General features: G+C 56.3%; 1 protein-coding gene and 1 non-coding gene across 2 annotated transcripts; one reads left to right on the top strand and one right to left on the bottom strand.

The window, feature by feature from the left end:
* Nucleotides 1–825: 825 nt before the first annotated feature.
* Nucleotides 826–2,341, bottom strand: LOC109250072 (uncharacterized). Its single transcript, XM_019420948.2, has 2 exons — nucleotides 2,001–2,341; nucleotides 826–1,775 (listed from the first exon to the last, which is right to left on the bottom strand). The coding sequence occupies exon 2, from the start codon at nucleotides 1,732–1,734 to the stop codon at nucleotides 1,081–1,083; it is 654 nt and encodes a 217-aa protein (XP_019276493.1). The 5' UTR covers nucleotides 1,735–1,775; nucleotides 2,001–2,341; the 3' UTR covers nucleotides 826–1,080.
* A 9,327-nt stretch (nucleotides 2,342–11,668) lies between these two features.
* On the top strand, nucleotides 11,669–11,885 carry LOC128778757 (small nucleolar RNA U3). Its single transcript, XR_008424472.1, has one exon. It is a non-coding gene; the product is annotated as a small nucleolar RNA U3 (small nucleolar RNA).
* The last annotated feature ends 1,297 nt before the right edge of the window (nucleotides 11,886–13,182 follow it).

Here is a 13,182-nt window from a genome sequence, read left to right on the forward strand (position 1 = left end):
ACATCATCCCACCCAAAACATTGCTTTCTATTAAATGTCAATGGTTTAAGGTGGAATTTCTCTCATTCTTTGGAGATGAAAGTGCCAAGTGGTTGTCTCGGCAGCGTTGGGGATGGGGGCGATGTGTGTGCACATCATTCTCAAGGCCTAGGGGGACACACGACCCCTGGCTTCTGGGCTTCTTTCCAGTGCTCTGGGGGTAGAGACCTCCTGGGTTGCATAGGTGGGGGCCAGCCATGTTGGGGTTATGGGTAGGAGCTGGTCTGAGTGCGAGTTAAGGCCAGTGTTGGGGTCCAAGTGCTGTCTAGAAAGGCTGTATGACCAACCCGCCCAAGGTGCTGAGGCCAGGATCTCCATGTTAGGGAACAGAGCAAGGGATTTGAAATGGCCCCCTACAATCTCACTGATTCCTGTAACCTGGAGGTGCCTCCCTGCCTCCAGCCCCACTGGAATGGCCCATTGTCCCACCTGGGATTCCAAGTCCTGGAAACTGGACGATAGTGTTCCTTTCCTGCCTGCACCGGGAAGAGGGAGAGTAGATTCAGGATATCCCTTCTGCCAGGGCACCCCCATTTAATGCTGAGGAGTAGGGCAGGAGGATGCACTGAGAAAAACCAGGTTCCCTGCGGGAAGGAATGCCAGCAGCACCGCCGAAACTGGCCCAAGCGCTCTCCAGCATTTCGGGTCTTTTTCAGCCCCCATCGGGTCAGGAACAGGTGACCTGGGCTCAGCCCCAGGAACGCTCAACTGCTCCCTGCCGCCCCCCCTCCCCCGCAACTCCTGACCCCCCACTTGTGAGGAAATAAACAAATAAGTAAACCCCACTATCTCCGAAGATTTGTCTTTAATGAAAAGGATTCGTTTGTCCAAGTTCTGTTTCCAAAGCCGAGGCGATTGCCCGGCTGGAGCGCATCATTCCCGACGCTTCTCCGACTCCTGACTCCTGCAGCGGCTAGAGGAGGCTCAGCCCATCGGTCCGTCTGGAGGGGCTGGCGGGAGGGGTCGGTTTATTTGGGATTTAGGGGTCGGTTTAGGTTTTTTTGTCTGGGGTGTATTGGTGGGAGCTAGGTTAAAACCAATTCAAAACGAATTAGCGAGCGCGTTCCGCCGGCATCTTCTTTCGCCCCCGACTTGCTGCGGCTCGGGCCGAGGGCGGGCTACCCGGACCACATTCGTGCTCCGCCGCGGCGTGCCAGCTTCGTTCCCGGCCGAAATTTGAAAAAGGGGAAAACGACGCGATCGACTGGAGGCCCCCGCCATCCACGACTGGTCACCCGCAGAGGAGGAGGAGAAGGACGACGACGACGACGAGGAGGATGGCGGCGCTGGTGGCAGGGACCGGCATCCCTCCTTTGCGCGCCTGGCCGGGGCCGCGATCCTCGCGCTGGGGCCAGCCAGCCGCCTCCCCGAGGGGTCTCGCCCGCGCCGAGCTCTGTCCCTGCGGCTCCCGCCCCTGTTGCGCCCGGAGCTCAGCCACAGATGTCCAGCCACAATTCTCGGTTGGCCGCAGACTCGTACAAGAATTGCGTTTGGACAATCAGTGGCGAAGCCCCCGAGTTCGGGGCCCCGGTCTCCTGCGTGCGGGGTTCCGCTTGGCTTCTTAAAAGCGCCGGACCAGGAGATCTCCGGAGCTGCGCCTCCCACTACCTCGCAGACGCTCAGCGGCAGCGGCCCATCCCGCGGTAAGGTGGCCGAGCAAGCACGCGGATCCCGACCCTGCGTGGGGATCCCCATCGCCCCTGGCGTGTGTCTCCTTCGATCTTGGCCCGGGGTCCCTAGAATAGCCCGCGTTGGGTCTCCGCGCCGCCCTGAGTCGGGGGAATCTCCTCTGTCAGGCCCGGGGAACCCCAACTCCCCTCTCCCCGCCCCCAGCCTGGGCTCCCCAGGCTCGCCGGGAATCCGGAAAGCAGGGGCCCGAGGCCGGGTCGCGATTCCAAGCCCGGGGGTGCGGGCTGCTGGACTCGTGGGGTCCCCGCCCCCGCCCAGCCCCGCGCACGCACCGGCTCGGGCGCTCTCCGCTTCCCTGTGGCTGAGTCGCGGCCGGGGCGCCGGCGGTAGCGGTGGCGGCGGTGGCCCGGGCGGCGGGGAGCGCTGGAATGCGCCGCCGGGTCACCTGCAGCGCCCGGGGAGCCGGGCTGGGAGCCGGCGGGCTGGCGAGGCGCAGGGCTGAACCCGAGCGGGCGCCTCTGGCGGCTCGGGGCCGGGGCGGGCTTTTAGTGGGCCGCTCCAACAATACGGGCCTGGCGCGGAGAAAGGGGCTCGGCTGCAATTGGTACTGGATTTGAATAACGCCACGGGGCCATCAATGGTCATTGTGTCGGCGGGTAATGAATCTCCGCTGTCTCTCGGGCTGGCCAGGCAGCTGCAACCTGCGCTCAGGCAGCTCTTAAAGACATAGCGTGCCCCTCCCCGGGGGCGCCCCCCTCCCCTGCACCGGCCGGACCCCTCGCCCTCCCACCCCCACTCTGTGTCCTAGACTCCCAATGCCCCGCCTGCTCCCTCGGCTGAACCTTTCGCCCATCGCCCCCCTCCCTCGTCCTGGGCCAGGCACCCGCATCCCGGGGCTGCACTCCCATGGACCTGACTCAGAGCCCCTGGCCTTGGCTGAGCTCCCCAGGAGTGCCTAGGGGACCCCAGAGTCTTTTCAGGCCCAACCCTGGCCTCCCATCTGCATCTAAACCTGAGGCCTCTGGAGACCTCCTTCTTTAAGCTGCTGCCCCAGGGACTTCTCGCTGGAGGGTGAGGGGGAACAGTCTGGAGGTCAGAGGGTCACCCCCTTAAAAGGCTCTGCTGAAGGATAAGGGAGGAGGGCATGCAGTCCCAGCCCCCAGGCTGAAGATGCCACCTCCAGAGACCACACCCCCCACCAGGGATCTGGAGACTGCCCTCTCCCCAGACCAAGGACAAGGACTTGATTCCCAGGATACCTCCTGCAGGCTCCTGGATACCTCAGCTCTGGCAGGGGGGGTAGGGGGGAGCAGGGGGAGGGCGAGAGGGGTGTGGATGCTATTAATGCTTGTCTTGTCATGTCTCTTCCACTGGACAGCTCACCACCCGTTCAGGAGGGCTGGGGCTCTGTCTAGGTGTGATGTGCCCCCCACCCCCGGCCCAGCCAGGTCTGGCACAGAGAAGTTTCTCAGTCTGCTGGGGGAATACATACCAATTTCTCACCCCCAGAGCTCAGCCTGTCTTTCCCAATGAATCTCACATCCTGGTGGGGAGTGTGTGACCATTCCACCCATACATCCTGCCCTCCTCCATCCACCCCGGCATCCCCCGGACACCCAGAGGATCCCTGCCTCTGCCCTGAAATCCTCTCCTTTCCTCACGGACTGTGGGCCACCTCACCACATCCCCCCACTGGATTGGGATTATCGGTTTGTCTGTTCTCATTGGGACAAGAAGTGGGTCCTACTAATAATCTTCATGCCTCTGGAGCCTCGTACAGTGCCCCCCCACCACCACCACCCATCATTGGATGTCCATTAAGCCATCAGTGGCTTAAACACGAATCGCATAAACTTCTTGGAGTTTCTTACAAAAAGTTGAAAAAATAAGGCTTCTGGGGAGTAGCACTTGAAGTCAGGGTTTCATAGGGAAGGAGCACTGCTAACCAGGTCCCAGCTCCTGGGAATGAGCCGTCTGCTAATAATAATAGCCACAACAAATGTTTTCCGTGCCAAGCACTAAACACCTTTTTTTTTTTTTTTTAATGTTTATTTATTTTTGAAGGAGAGAAACAGAACGTGAGCGGGGGAGGGGCAGAGAGAGAGGGAGACACAATCCGAAGCAGGCTCCAGGCTCTGGGCTGTCAGCATAGAGCCTGACGCAGGGCAGGGCTCGAACTCACAAGCTGTGAGATCTTGACCCGAGCCGAAATCGCACGCCCAAGCGACTGAGCCACCCAGGCGCCCCAAGCACTAAACACTTTTAAGGACTTCTCATAACAACCTAGAAAGTAGTTAGCAGCCCCACTTTACAGATGAAGAAACTGAGACTGGCGGCGGTGAAGTCCCTAGCACCTAGCTGGCAGGTGGTGGAGCCAGAGCGGGAACCCAGGGCTGTGGAGCTCGGTGCACAGCCACTTCCAGCCTCGACTCGGCAGAGATACCGAGGGGACTGATGGACATGCACACACAAAGTGCTGAGACCCAGGAGACACCCGAGTCTTCTTAAAAATCCAGCCCCATTCCCAGCCCAGCCTGGCAGGAACACAACCTTGACGGAGCTGGCCAGAGAGGTCTCTGCTCGAGTGGAGAACTCCCAGGCCTCTTCGGAAAACCACATTCTACAATCTAATCAGAATTTTCCACCTCCGGAGTATGTCAGAGCTATTTAAAGCCTTCCGTCCTGGGCAGAGAAGGGTCAGTTGGCTTCATCCTCAGGGAAACTGAGGAGCCAAGAAGGGTCTTATCGCTAGTCATTGAAAAGATATTTCTGGAATGCCTACTGTGTGCTGGTCAGGGCTTCAGCAACGGGCAGTGTCCCCAAAGGCAGACCAGCAGGGGAGGAGACCCTAGTCCCCGGGGAGTGGGGAGTTAGGTGAAGGCGACAGGCCGCTGAGGCGAGCACTGTTCCAGGCAGAGGAAACGGCACGGCCAAGGCTAACAAGCAAGAAAGAACCGGGAGAGTGGGAAGGAGAGAAATTCGGCGTGGCTGGAGCTCGGAGAGAAAGAGGAAGTGCCCGATAAAGCTGGGTTGACCCTGCGGGCCCTGTAGGACATTGGGAGGATTTGTGATTTTATCCTAAACACAGCGGGGATCCTGGAAGGTCTGACAAGTTCAGATTTACATTTTTAAAGGTTTGCTGGGGCTGTTGTGTAGACAATGGGGGTGGGGCGGGCGATGGGGCAAGCTGGATGACCGAGACCCATTGAGCTACTACTGCTGATTTGCAGGTGACAGCTGGTGGTGGCCTGAGATTAGGGGATGGCAGAGCAGGGTCCCAAACCGTGTTCTTGACAGGCAGGCGACCTCAGGCAGGTCACCTGGCAATGAATAACTTTTAGTGAGTATCTGAGGTGTACTCGGTGCCTGAGGCTGGTGGGGAGGACAAAGAGAAAGATGAGCCATCTGCTCTTGCCTCTCCAGAAGTATCCATCGAGGGGCACCAGGACACTTGATCTCGGCTCACGTCAGTCATTATCTTATGGTTCTTGAGATTGAGCCCCACGTGGGGCTCCGTGCTGTCAGCACAGAGCCTGCTTGGGATTCTCTCTCTCCTCTCTCTGCCCCTCCCCTGCTTGCACTTGCTCTCTCTCTCTCTCTCTCTTTAAAAAAGGGGAAAAAAAAGTATCCAACCGGTAGACAAGTGGACAGACACACAAGTAGCCAGCCAGTCCCCACGAACGGAGCAGAGCCAAAGGAAAACTCCTTCACTGAAGTATTAGCAAAGCTCTTGGGGATTATAGAAAACCAAGGGATTCATTCCAACAGGGAGGATGTGAGGAGTCTTCTGCAAGAGGCAGCATTGTCTTGGGCAAGTAGAGTTCAATAGACTGAACTCTAGTGACTGCCTCTGTGAGATGGGGCCGTTGTGCCTGTCCAGCCTCCCTAGAGATGGCTCTGGCATTGGGAGGACTCAAACACTCCTTGTATTTTCTTGCAGTAAGATTTTACCATTGCCAGGGCACCTGGGTGGCTCAGTGAGTTGAGCATCTGACTCTTGATTTCGACTCAGATCACGAGCTCACGGTTTGTGAGATCGAGCCCCGTGTCTGCTTGGGATTCTCTCTCTCCTCCTGCCCCTCCCTGGCTCGCGTGTGCACACATATTCTCTCTCTCAATATAAGTAAACTTAAAAAAAAAAAAAAAAAAAAAGAACATTTTATCTTTCCCTTCTAACACACACACACACACACACACACACACACACACACACACACACACACAGATACATATTTGGGCTTATGCATGCATTCAACTGTTCCTAACCTCTGCTCTGCCTTCTCCCTTATTAAGATGAGCACTCAGGAAAGAGGTGACAGAGTTGTCCACACTGCCAATTAGGCATGCCCCATCCCCCAGGACTATCATTTTACCTAACACTGTGCCCAGCACAAAGGACATGCTCAGTAAATGTCTGTTGAATGAATGACGGAATGAATGCGTTATTGGAGTAATAATTAAATGAATAGGCGGACAGACAGACAGATGGATAAGAAAACAGCTGTTGGGACACTTGGCTGAGAGATGAAATGAGTAGATTGCCTGAGAGTATGAATGTAGCCAACCAGCTGAGGTTCTAGATGCAGAGCAGGAGACGTTGCCGTGGGTGGGCTCGCTGAAGTAGGGCTAGAAAAGGATTCATGCTGCAGTCTGGACTCCACGCTTCAGAAGCAGGCCCAGGACACGGAGCGTGGCAGACACGTGCCTACGGGAGCAGCTCTGGCGACGGGGCAGTCGGGCCGCACCTCTGTGCACGATGTTTCCAACCTTGGAGTCCTGTCCCCAAATACTGCGATCCACCCTGGTTTCCGGGTGGCCCCAGGATGGAGGAAGGAGCCCTGCCACTGCTCAGCGTCCCTCCCCAGGCCAGGCCACCGTCCCCACCCAGAGGGGATCCTAAGAACCCCCGCGCCTTGCATAGCATGTTTCAGTTTATAAAAGATGATGTTCCTGGCTGGCTCAGTCGGTAGACCATGCGACTCTTGATCTCAGGGTCGTGAGTTCAAGTCCCACGTTGGGCATGGAGCTTACTTTAAAAAAAAGGGGGGGGGGGGCACCTGCGTGGCTCAGTCAGTTGAGCGTCCGACTTCGGCTCAGGTCATGATCTCGCAGTTTGTGAGTTCGAGCCCCCCATCGGGCTCTGTGCTGACAGCTCAGAGCCTGGAGCCTGCTTCAGATTCTGTGTCCCCCTCTCTCTCCGCCCCACCCCTGCTTGTGCTCTATCTCTTTCAAAAATGAATACATTTTTTTTTTTTAATTAAAAAAAAAAAGACTTCCTCTCCAGGAGATGACAGGGCAGGGAAGCTTTCCAAATGAAAGCCACCCCCACCCACCTGGGGTGCTTTATCCCATCACTCTGTGCTCTTGTCTCCATCACACATATCCTTTTCCTTCACCTGTTGTCTTATTTATCCACTAAAATGTGAGCCCTATCCAGGCAGGGATATATATGTATACATACATATAGGTAGATATGTATTTTTTTAAAGTTTATTTATCTTGAGAGAGAGAGAGAGAGAGACAGAGAGACAGAGAGAGAATCCCAAGCAGGCTCAGCGCTGTCAGTGTGGAGCCCGACCTGGGCCTTGAATGGTGAGATCATGATCTGCACCGAAATCTAGAGTCGGATGCTTAACCAAAATGATTGAGCCACCCAGGTGCCCCAACAGCCACCATATATTAAGCACTGGTGCTGGGCTAGGCACTTTTCATGATCGCTACAGCTTTGTGAAAACTGCCATCACTTGGCCCCATTTTACAAACCAGGAAACTGAGGCCCAGAGAGGGGAAGCTACTCCCCCCAGGTACAGAGTTACTGAGTGACAGAGCCAGGTCTTTGACCCAAGTCTGTCTAACTGCAAAGCCCACCTTGTTAACCATGCCAACGTGATACCTGATACTGTTACCCCAGTACGCCGTGGGGATGAAGCCACTGGAAGTTAAGAGTTTGGACCGAGTCCTATTGCCTGATTCCGTTTAAAAAAATTTTAACGTTTATTTTTGAAAGAGAGAGACAGACAGACAGGGAGCAAGGGAGGGGCAAAGAGAGAGGGAGACAGAATCTGAAGCAGGCTCCAGGCTCTGAGCTGTCAGCACAGAGCCCAACTAGGGGTCCGAACGCACGAACCATGAGATCATGACCTGAGCTGAAGTCCGATGCCCAACTGACTGAGCCACCCAGGCGCCCCGACAGCGTACATTTTAAATGGGCAATTGCATGGTGTGTGAGTTACATCTCAGTAAAGCTGCAGAGGAGAGAGGGGTGGGGGAAGGGCAAAATGGGTGAAGGGACGTGGGAGGTACGGGCTTCCAGTTATGAATGAGGAAGTCACGGGAATAAAAGGCACAACATAGGGAATATAGTTGATGATACTGTGATAGTGCTGTTGTATGGTGACAGATGGTAACTGCACTTGTGGGGCAAAGAGTAACTGTAGAGACATTGAATCACTATGTTGTACACCTGAAACTAATGTCACAGTGTGTAACTACACTCGAATAAAAAAAAAAAATCTTTGTTTTGAGCAAAAAGAGTTGCAGGGAGCGCCTGGCTGGCTCAGTGGGCAGAACATGCAACTCTTCGTCTGGGGGTCATGAGTTCAAGCCCCACGTTGGGGCTTAAAAAAATAAAATAAAGGGGCTCCTGGGTGACTCAGTCGGTTAAGCGTATGACTCTTGATTTCAGCTAAGGTCATGATCTCAGGGTTCATGAGTTAGAGGCCCGCGTCAGGATCTGGGCTGACAGTGTGGAGCTTGCCTGGGATTCTCTCGGTGTTGATGTGAGCATTAAATGAGATAGTAATACGTGTCATTATCCCCATTTCATCGAAGAGGAAACTTAGGCCCAGAGAAGGGAAGTGACTTGGCCTGGATGTAGAGCTGGTGGGTGACAGGTGGGGGCTCTCCTGGGCCCCTTGACACTGCTTCTTTTAGCCTTTCTGTAGCCTGGATCTGTGCTCCCACCCATCCCCATCACTGCCACCACCCCCTTCCGTCCTCCACTTTCTCTGGGGCTCTGAGTCTCCCCACTGTCCGAGCCCAGAGCGCACCGAGGTAGCAAGGTCCCCCTGGAGCACGGGACGCCCTCTCCCCAGCCCCCACCCTGCTCCCCTCCTGGGGCCATGATGCTGTCTTGCTTTTGCTTGTAATAAAGAAAATATCTCAGCTACCCTTCCACAGTTGCTTGGCAACCCCAAAGGGGGGTGGGGGGAGCCAAGGGGAGGAGGGAAGGGAGAGGACTCTGGAGCCAATCTGGAGACAAAGAGTAGGATTTCGGTGACATGGAGCCTGTTCTTAGTGCTAACCTGGCCTGGCCGGGAGGCGGGCAGGGGTGGGGGCTTCCTCCCACCCCAGCGGCTCACACCAATAAATATGCATTAGGGAAGTGGGCAGAGTTTTTCCCACAGACCTGAAAGGCCACAGCTGACCTTTCTACCCTCTTTATGTACCAACGTGACAGTCAGAGAGAGCAAAGAGCAGGACCCCCTGAGACGCCTCCCCCGTGGCCTTCTGACTTGGGGAAACTTTTCACCCTCCTCCTTCCCCTGGCCCCAGACCAGGTCACAGCCTGGCCTGGGCCCCTGTCCCGGGGGTTTCAGGTGGGAGTCTGGAGCTCCCAGCCTCAGGGTCGGCCTCAGGCCTTGTGGGCCTTGGTGGCACGGAGCCAGGCCTGAGACTCTGGCTCAGCCTGTAAAGGCGCTTCCTGCCTCCTGGGCCAGTCTGCCTGTAGCTCCCCATATTGTGCCCCTCCCGCCCCACCTCTGCCTGAGGCCTCCTCCATTAGGAGCCCGTTCTTGTTCTTCGACCAGTCCCTTCCAGAGTACTCTGTTCCTCTTCTCCTTTGGGGTGGGCCCCCTCTTCCCCAACCCCCCTACTTCTGCAGTGCCCTCCTTCAAAAACTAGGAAGCCCTCAAAGCTGCCATTTCCCTGAAGTGAAGATGGCATTTGGGGGGTGCAAAGGAAGGAGGGTGGGGGTGGTGATCTCTCTCCCTGGTGCCCTGGCTTGCTGGCCGCTGGCCGGGGGGTGGAGAAAGTCTGCTCTGAATGGAGTCAGTGTAGAGACAGGAAAAGCAAACACCTCAGCCTGGGCCCTGCTGGCCTCTTTGGGGTGGGGTAGGATGGGGCAGGGGCCCAGGTTCATCTCAGCCTCTCCCGATCAGCCCTCTCCTGCTCCTGAGAGCCCATGGCTTCCTGGACCCCTGGCCCACAGCATCCAGAAAGGAAGTGGGTTTAGGGTCTGTGGACAAGCCCCCCAAGAGACACCTTCATCAGAATCTTTCCCTGCGCCACTGCCCAACCCCCAGCCAGTGTCCTTACTGCCCGGCAGATGCCAGGAAAATCTGTGCCTGGGAAGGGCAGTCTGGCACCTGAAGTCCTGCTTGACCAGCCCTTCTCAGCAGCAGGAATTGGGTGGGAAGTCACTTTGTGCCAGAGACGGCCCCAGCAGTGCCATCTGCCTCCCGGGCCGAGGGGACCCCAAGATGCTCTGCCCAGGTGAGTTCTCCTCTGGCCCCATGACCAGAAAGTGAGGGAGGGGGAGGCTAGGACCATCCCCCACCCCCCAAGAATCTGTGACATTTTCCTCGCCCTCTGTGGTGCATCTCACCACCCTCTGTGGTGCGTGCGTCTCTGGCACTTGGGTGAGGGGAGCTGAAGGGAAGGATGGTTGTAGAGGCTGGAGGTGAAGTCTGAGGATGGAGAGACAGGAGGGGCTAGAGTCTGGGGAGCAGGACTCCTGGGCTCCAAGCCAATCTTTCGATTAGACTTATGGAATCACAGAGGCTCCTGTGATGGTCTCCTTTGATCACTTCGATTCTAAAAGACTCTGGAATGAGCTCAGAGAGGGGCAGCAACTCATCCTGGGTGACACAGCCAAGTTGGCAGAGCTGGGACTCAAACCCACCAGGCTCCCTTAGCACCCCGAGGGCAGTACTGGTGGTACCCTGGGCACCACGCTTGGCCACCTCTCCTTCACTTTCCGAGTACGGCTTGGTCCCTCTGGATTTCAGGGGTGGAGAGGAGCAGACTCTGAACAGCACCTCCCAGGGCTTCCTTCCCTTTCCTGTCCTCTCCCAGGCCGGGCACCATGCCCAGGACTGGGCCACCCCTGTCACAATCTCCTCTGATTGCCCCTGGAATGCCACGGTTGGTCTTTGCCTTAGAGATCCCGAGAACAGGTCCCCTTTGCTCGCAGTGTCTAACCATAGTCCCTCATGCTGTAATCAAAATCCAACCACTTCCTGGAAAGCAAGGTCAACAGCTGACCGACTGCCACAGGGTCCTAGCAGTGCCCTCCTTGAGGTGCCCTGGCTATGGGACTTGGCTGCAAGGATCTTACTGAATAGAAACAGGCAGCCCTCACTGAGTCAGGCACTGTTCTAAGGACTTCTGTGTACCTCACTGAATGGTCACCACACTCCTACAAGGTGAGTTCACTTTTACAGGTTGGAAACCCGAGGCACAGAATGTTGAAGTAACTCGTCCATGGACACACTACCAGGAAAAATCAGAGTGGGGATTGGAACCCATAACCTGGCTCCAGAGCCAGGGGCCCTTAAATGTTCTATCCTGCTTCTTATTCTTAGGAGGTCTCCATCAGAGGTCATTTCGTCCAATCCCCTGCATCTGGGTGTCTGCCCAGGCCAACCTCTATTCACAGACAAGAATCAATCTCGTTTTTAAAAGCACCTGCTCCAAGGGTGGAATCCCCCCTGGGGGTAATCAGACATTTATTTATTCATAGCCTTCTGGCCTGGGAGGAGAGGCCCTCCCACCCAGAACTCCCCAGGGTCCAGCTGCCTCATTGCCCCTCTCCTTCCCACTGCGGTGTAATCAGAAGTGAGCCGGTCCTGCCTGGTGTCTCAGCTCCACAGACTCAAAGCTGTGTGGCCCTGGACAAGTGGCTCAGCCTCTCTGAGCATCAGCTATCAGCTGTAAACAGGAGTTAATGATGCACCTGTTTTATGAGGTTGCTGAGTATTAAGCGATCAAAGGTGATAAAAAGACCGTTTCCAGGGGTCATTTCTATCCTCTGTCATTGACAGTTTCAGTTTCTCCAGTTTCTGGAACCCCAGAAAACACAAGAGAAGCAGGAGGCAGCCTTCTCTCCTGGATGTGAAACCAGCTCTTGGTGTTGCTTCTGCACCTGCCACTTGCCATCGATAACTGTCCTTCTCTTCCTTTGGGAGAGCAGGAGAGAGAGGATGTCACTGAGTGGTCTCTGTCATTTAAAAAAAAAAAAAAATGAAATCCAGAAAGGGGTTAGTGATCACCATGCCTGGCACCTGCTGTGAAATGCCCAGAATAAAGTGGTGAATACTTCTCACTATCACCACCATCATCATGGAAATCCGTCTGTTCGTAAGATAAGAGCCTCATACTTTGGGCCTTATAGTTCAGCCTCCTCATTACAGATGGGGAAACTGAGGCCCCGAATGGGGAAGGACTTGCTCAGGGTCACCTGCAAATTGGTGGCAGAGCAGGAAGGAGCTCCCAGGCGCCCCCCCATCCACAGTGGAATCCCCATCCCTTCTTCTTCACTCCCTCCCCAGCTCAGGCCCTCCTCCGGGGAGCCCCCTGGGTCCAGCACCCTGGCACCCAGTCTGGTCCAGGCAGAGCCCAGGAGAGAAGCAGCAGTGCTTGGAGGAGTAGGCGCAGAAGCCGTCGCGTTCTCAGCCCTGGCTCTTTGTCTGCTGCTTTGTGATGGTAAGTGCTCCCCCTAAATCAGTTCTGTGACACTGTTATTGTTGCCCAGGGCGCAAGAGTCTAAACTTTTCCCCTGAGGTCAAGAATGTGGCCAGTCCCCAAGCCGCCAGGAGCAGGGGCCTGGGTGGCTGGGGGTGGGGCTGGGGCCTCACCCCGAGCTGGGGCGAGATGTGGAGGGGAGGGGGTCAGCGGGAACAAAACGCTTTGAAATGCCTCCTCTCCATCACTGCCAACATTGTCCGCTGCCCGCGGGGGGCCTGGCACCGCCTCGCCGGGGCTCCGGCCCCCAGCCCTGGCCAGGCCCGGCCCGGCATCTGAAAATGGACAGAAGGTTATTGTCCCTCTTCGCGGTCCTTTGTCTGCCCCAGTTCCAGATGTCTAGGCTGGGACCAGGGAGCTGACCCATGGTGGGCAGGGGGGGAGAGGACAAAGGGGGAGAGCACGGGTCACTGCATCCTGAGGGGTCGTTCCCAGACCCTGAGATCCCACCCAGCCATGGCCCAGTCACCTTCTGGGCTGTCTCAGCCCTGGGATTGTCCCTGTTCCCTTGTCCCTTCTCCCCCTCCCACCAGACCAGGTTCGGGCCACAGGAAGGAAGGCCACAGGGGTGCAGGAGTTAAGTGCAGGAGGCCTTGGGATCCCCACAGCTTTACCCCAGTAATTGTGATCTTGGGCAAGTTGTATCTCCCTTGCAGCCTGCTGTCCCCATGGAGGTTCCACAGACCAGGGTCCAGAGCCTTATGTGCCAGCTCCATACTGGGTGTGGGGGTGCACAGTGCTAGGTGGGCCACTCAGATCCTTCCAGATTAT

The sequence above is a fragment of the Panthera pardus genome, unplaced genomic scaffold (assembly GCF_024362965.1).
Source record: "Panthera pardus isolate Hobbes unplaced genomic scaffold, ASM2436296v1 HiC_scaffold_20, whole genome shotgun sequence".
In the NCBI taxonomy this organism is placed as follows: domain Eukaryota; kingdom Metazoa; phylum Chordata; class Mammalia; order Carnivora; family Felidae; genus Panthera; species Panthera pardus.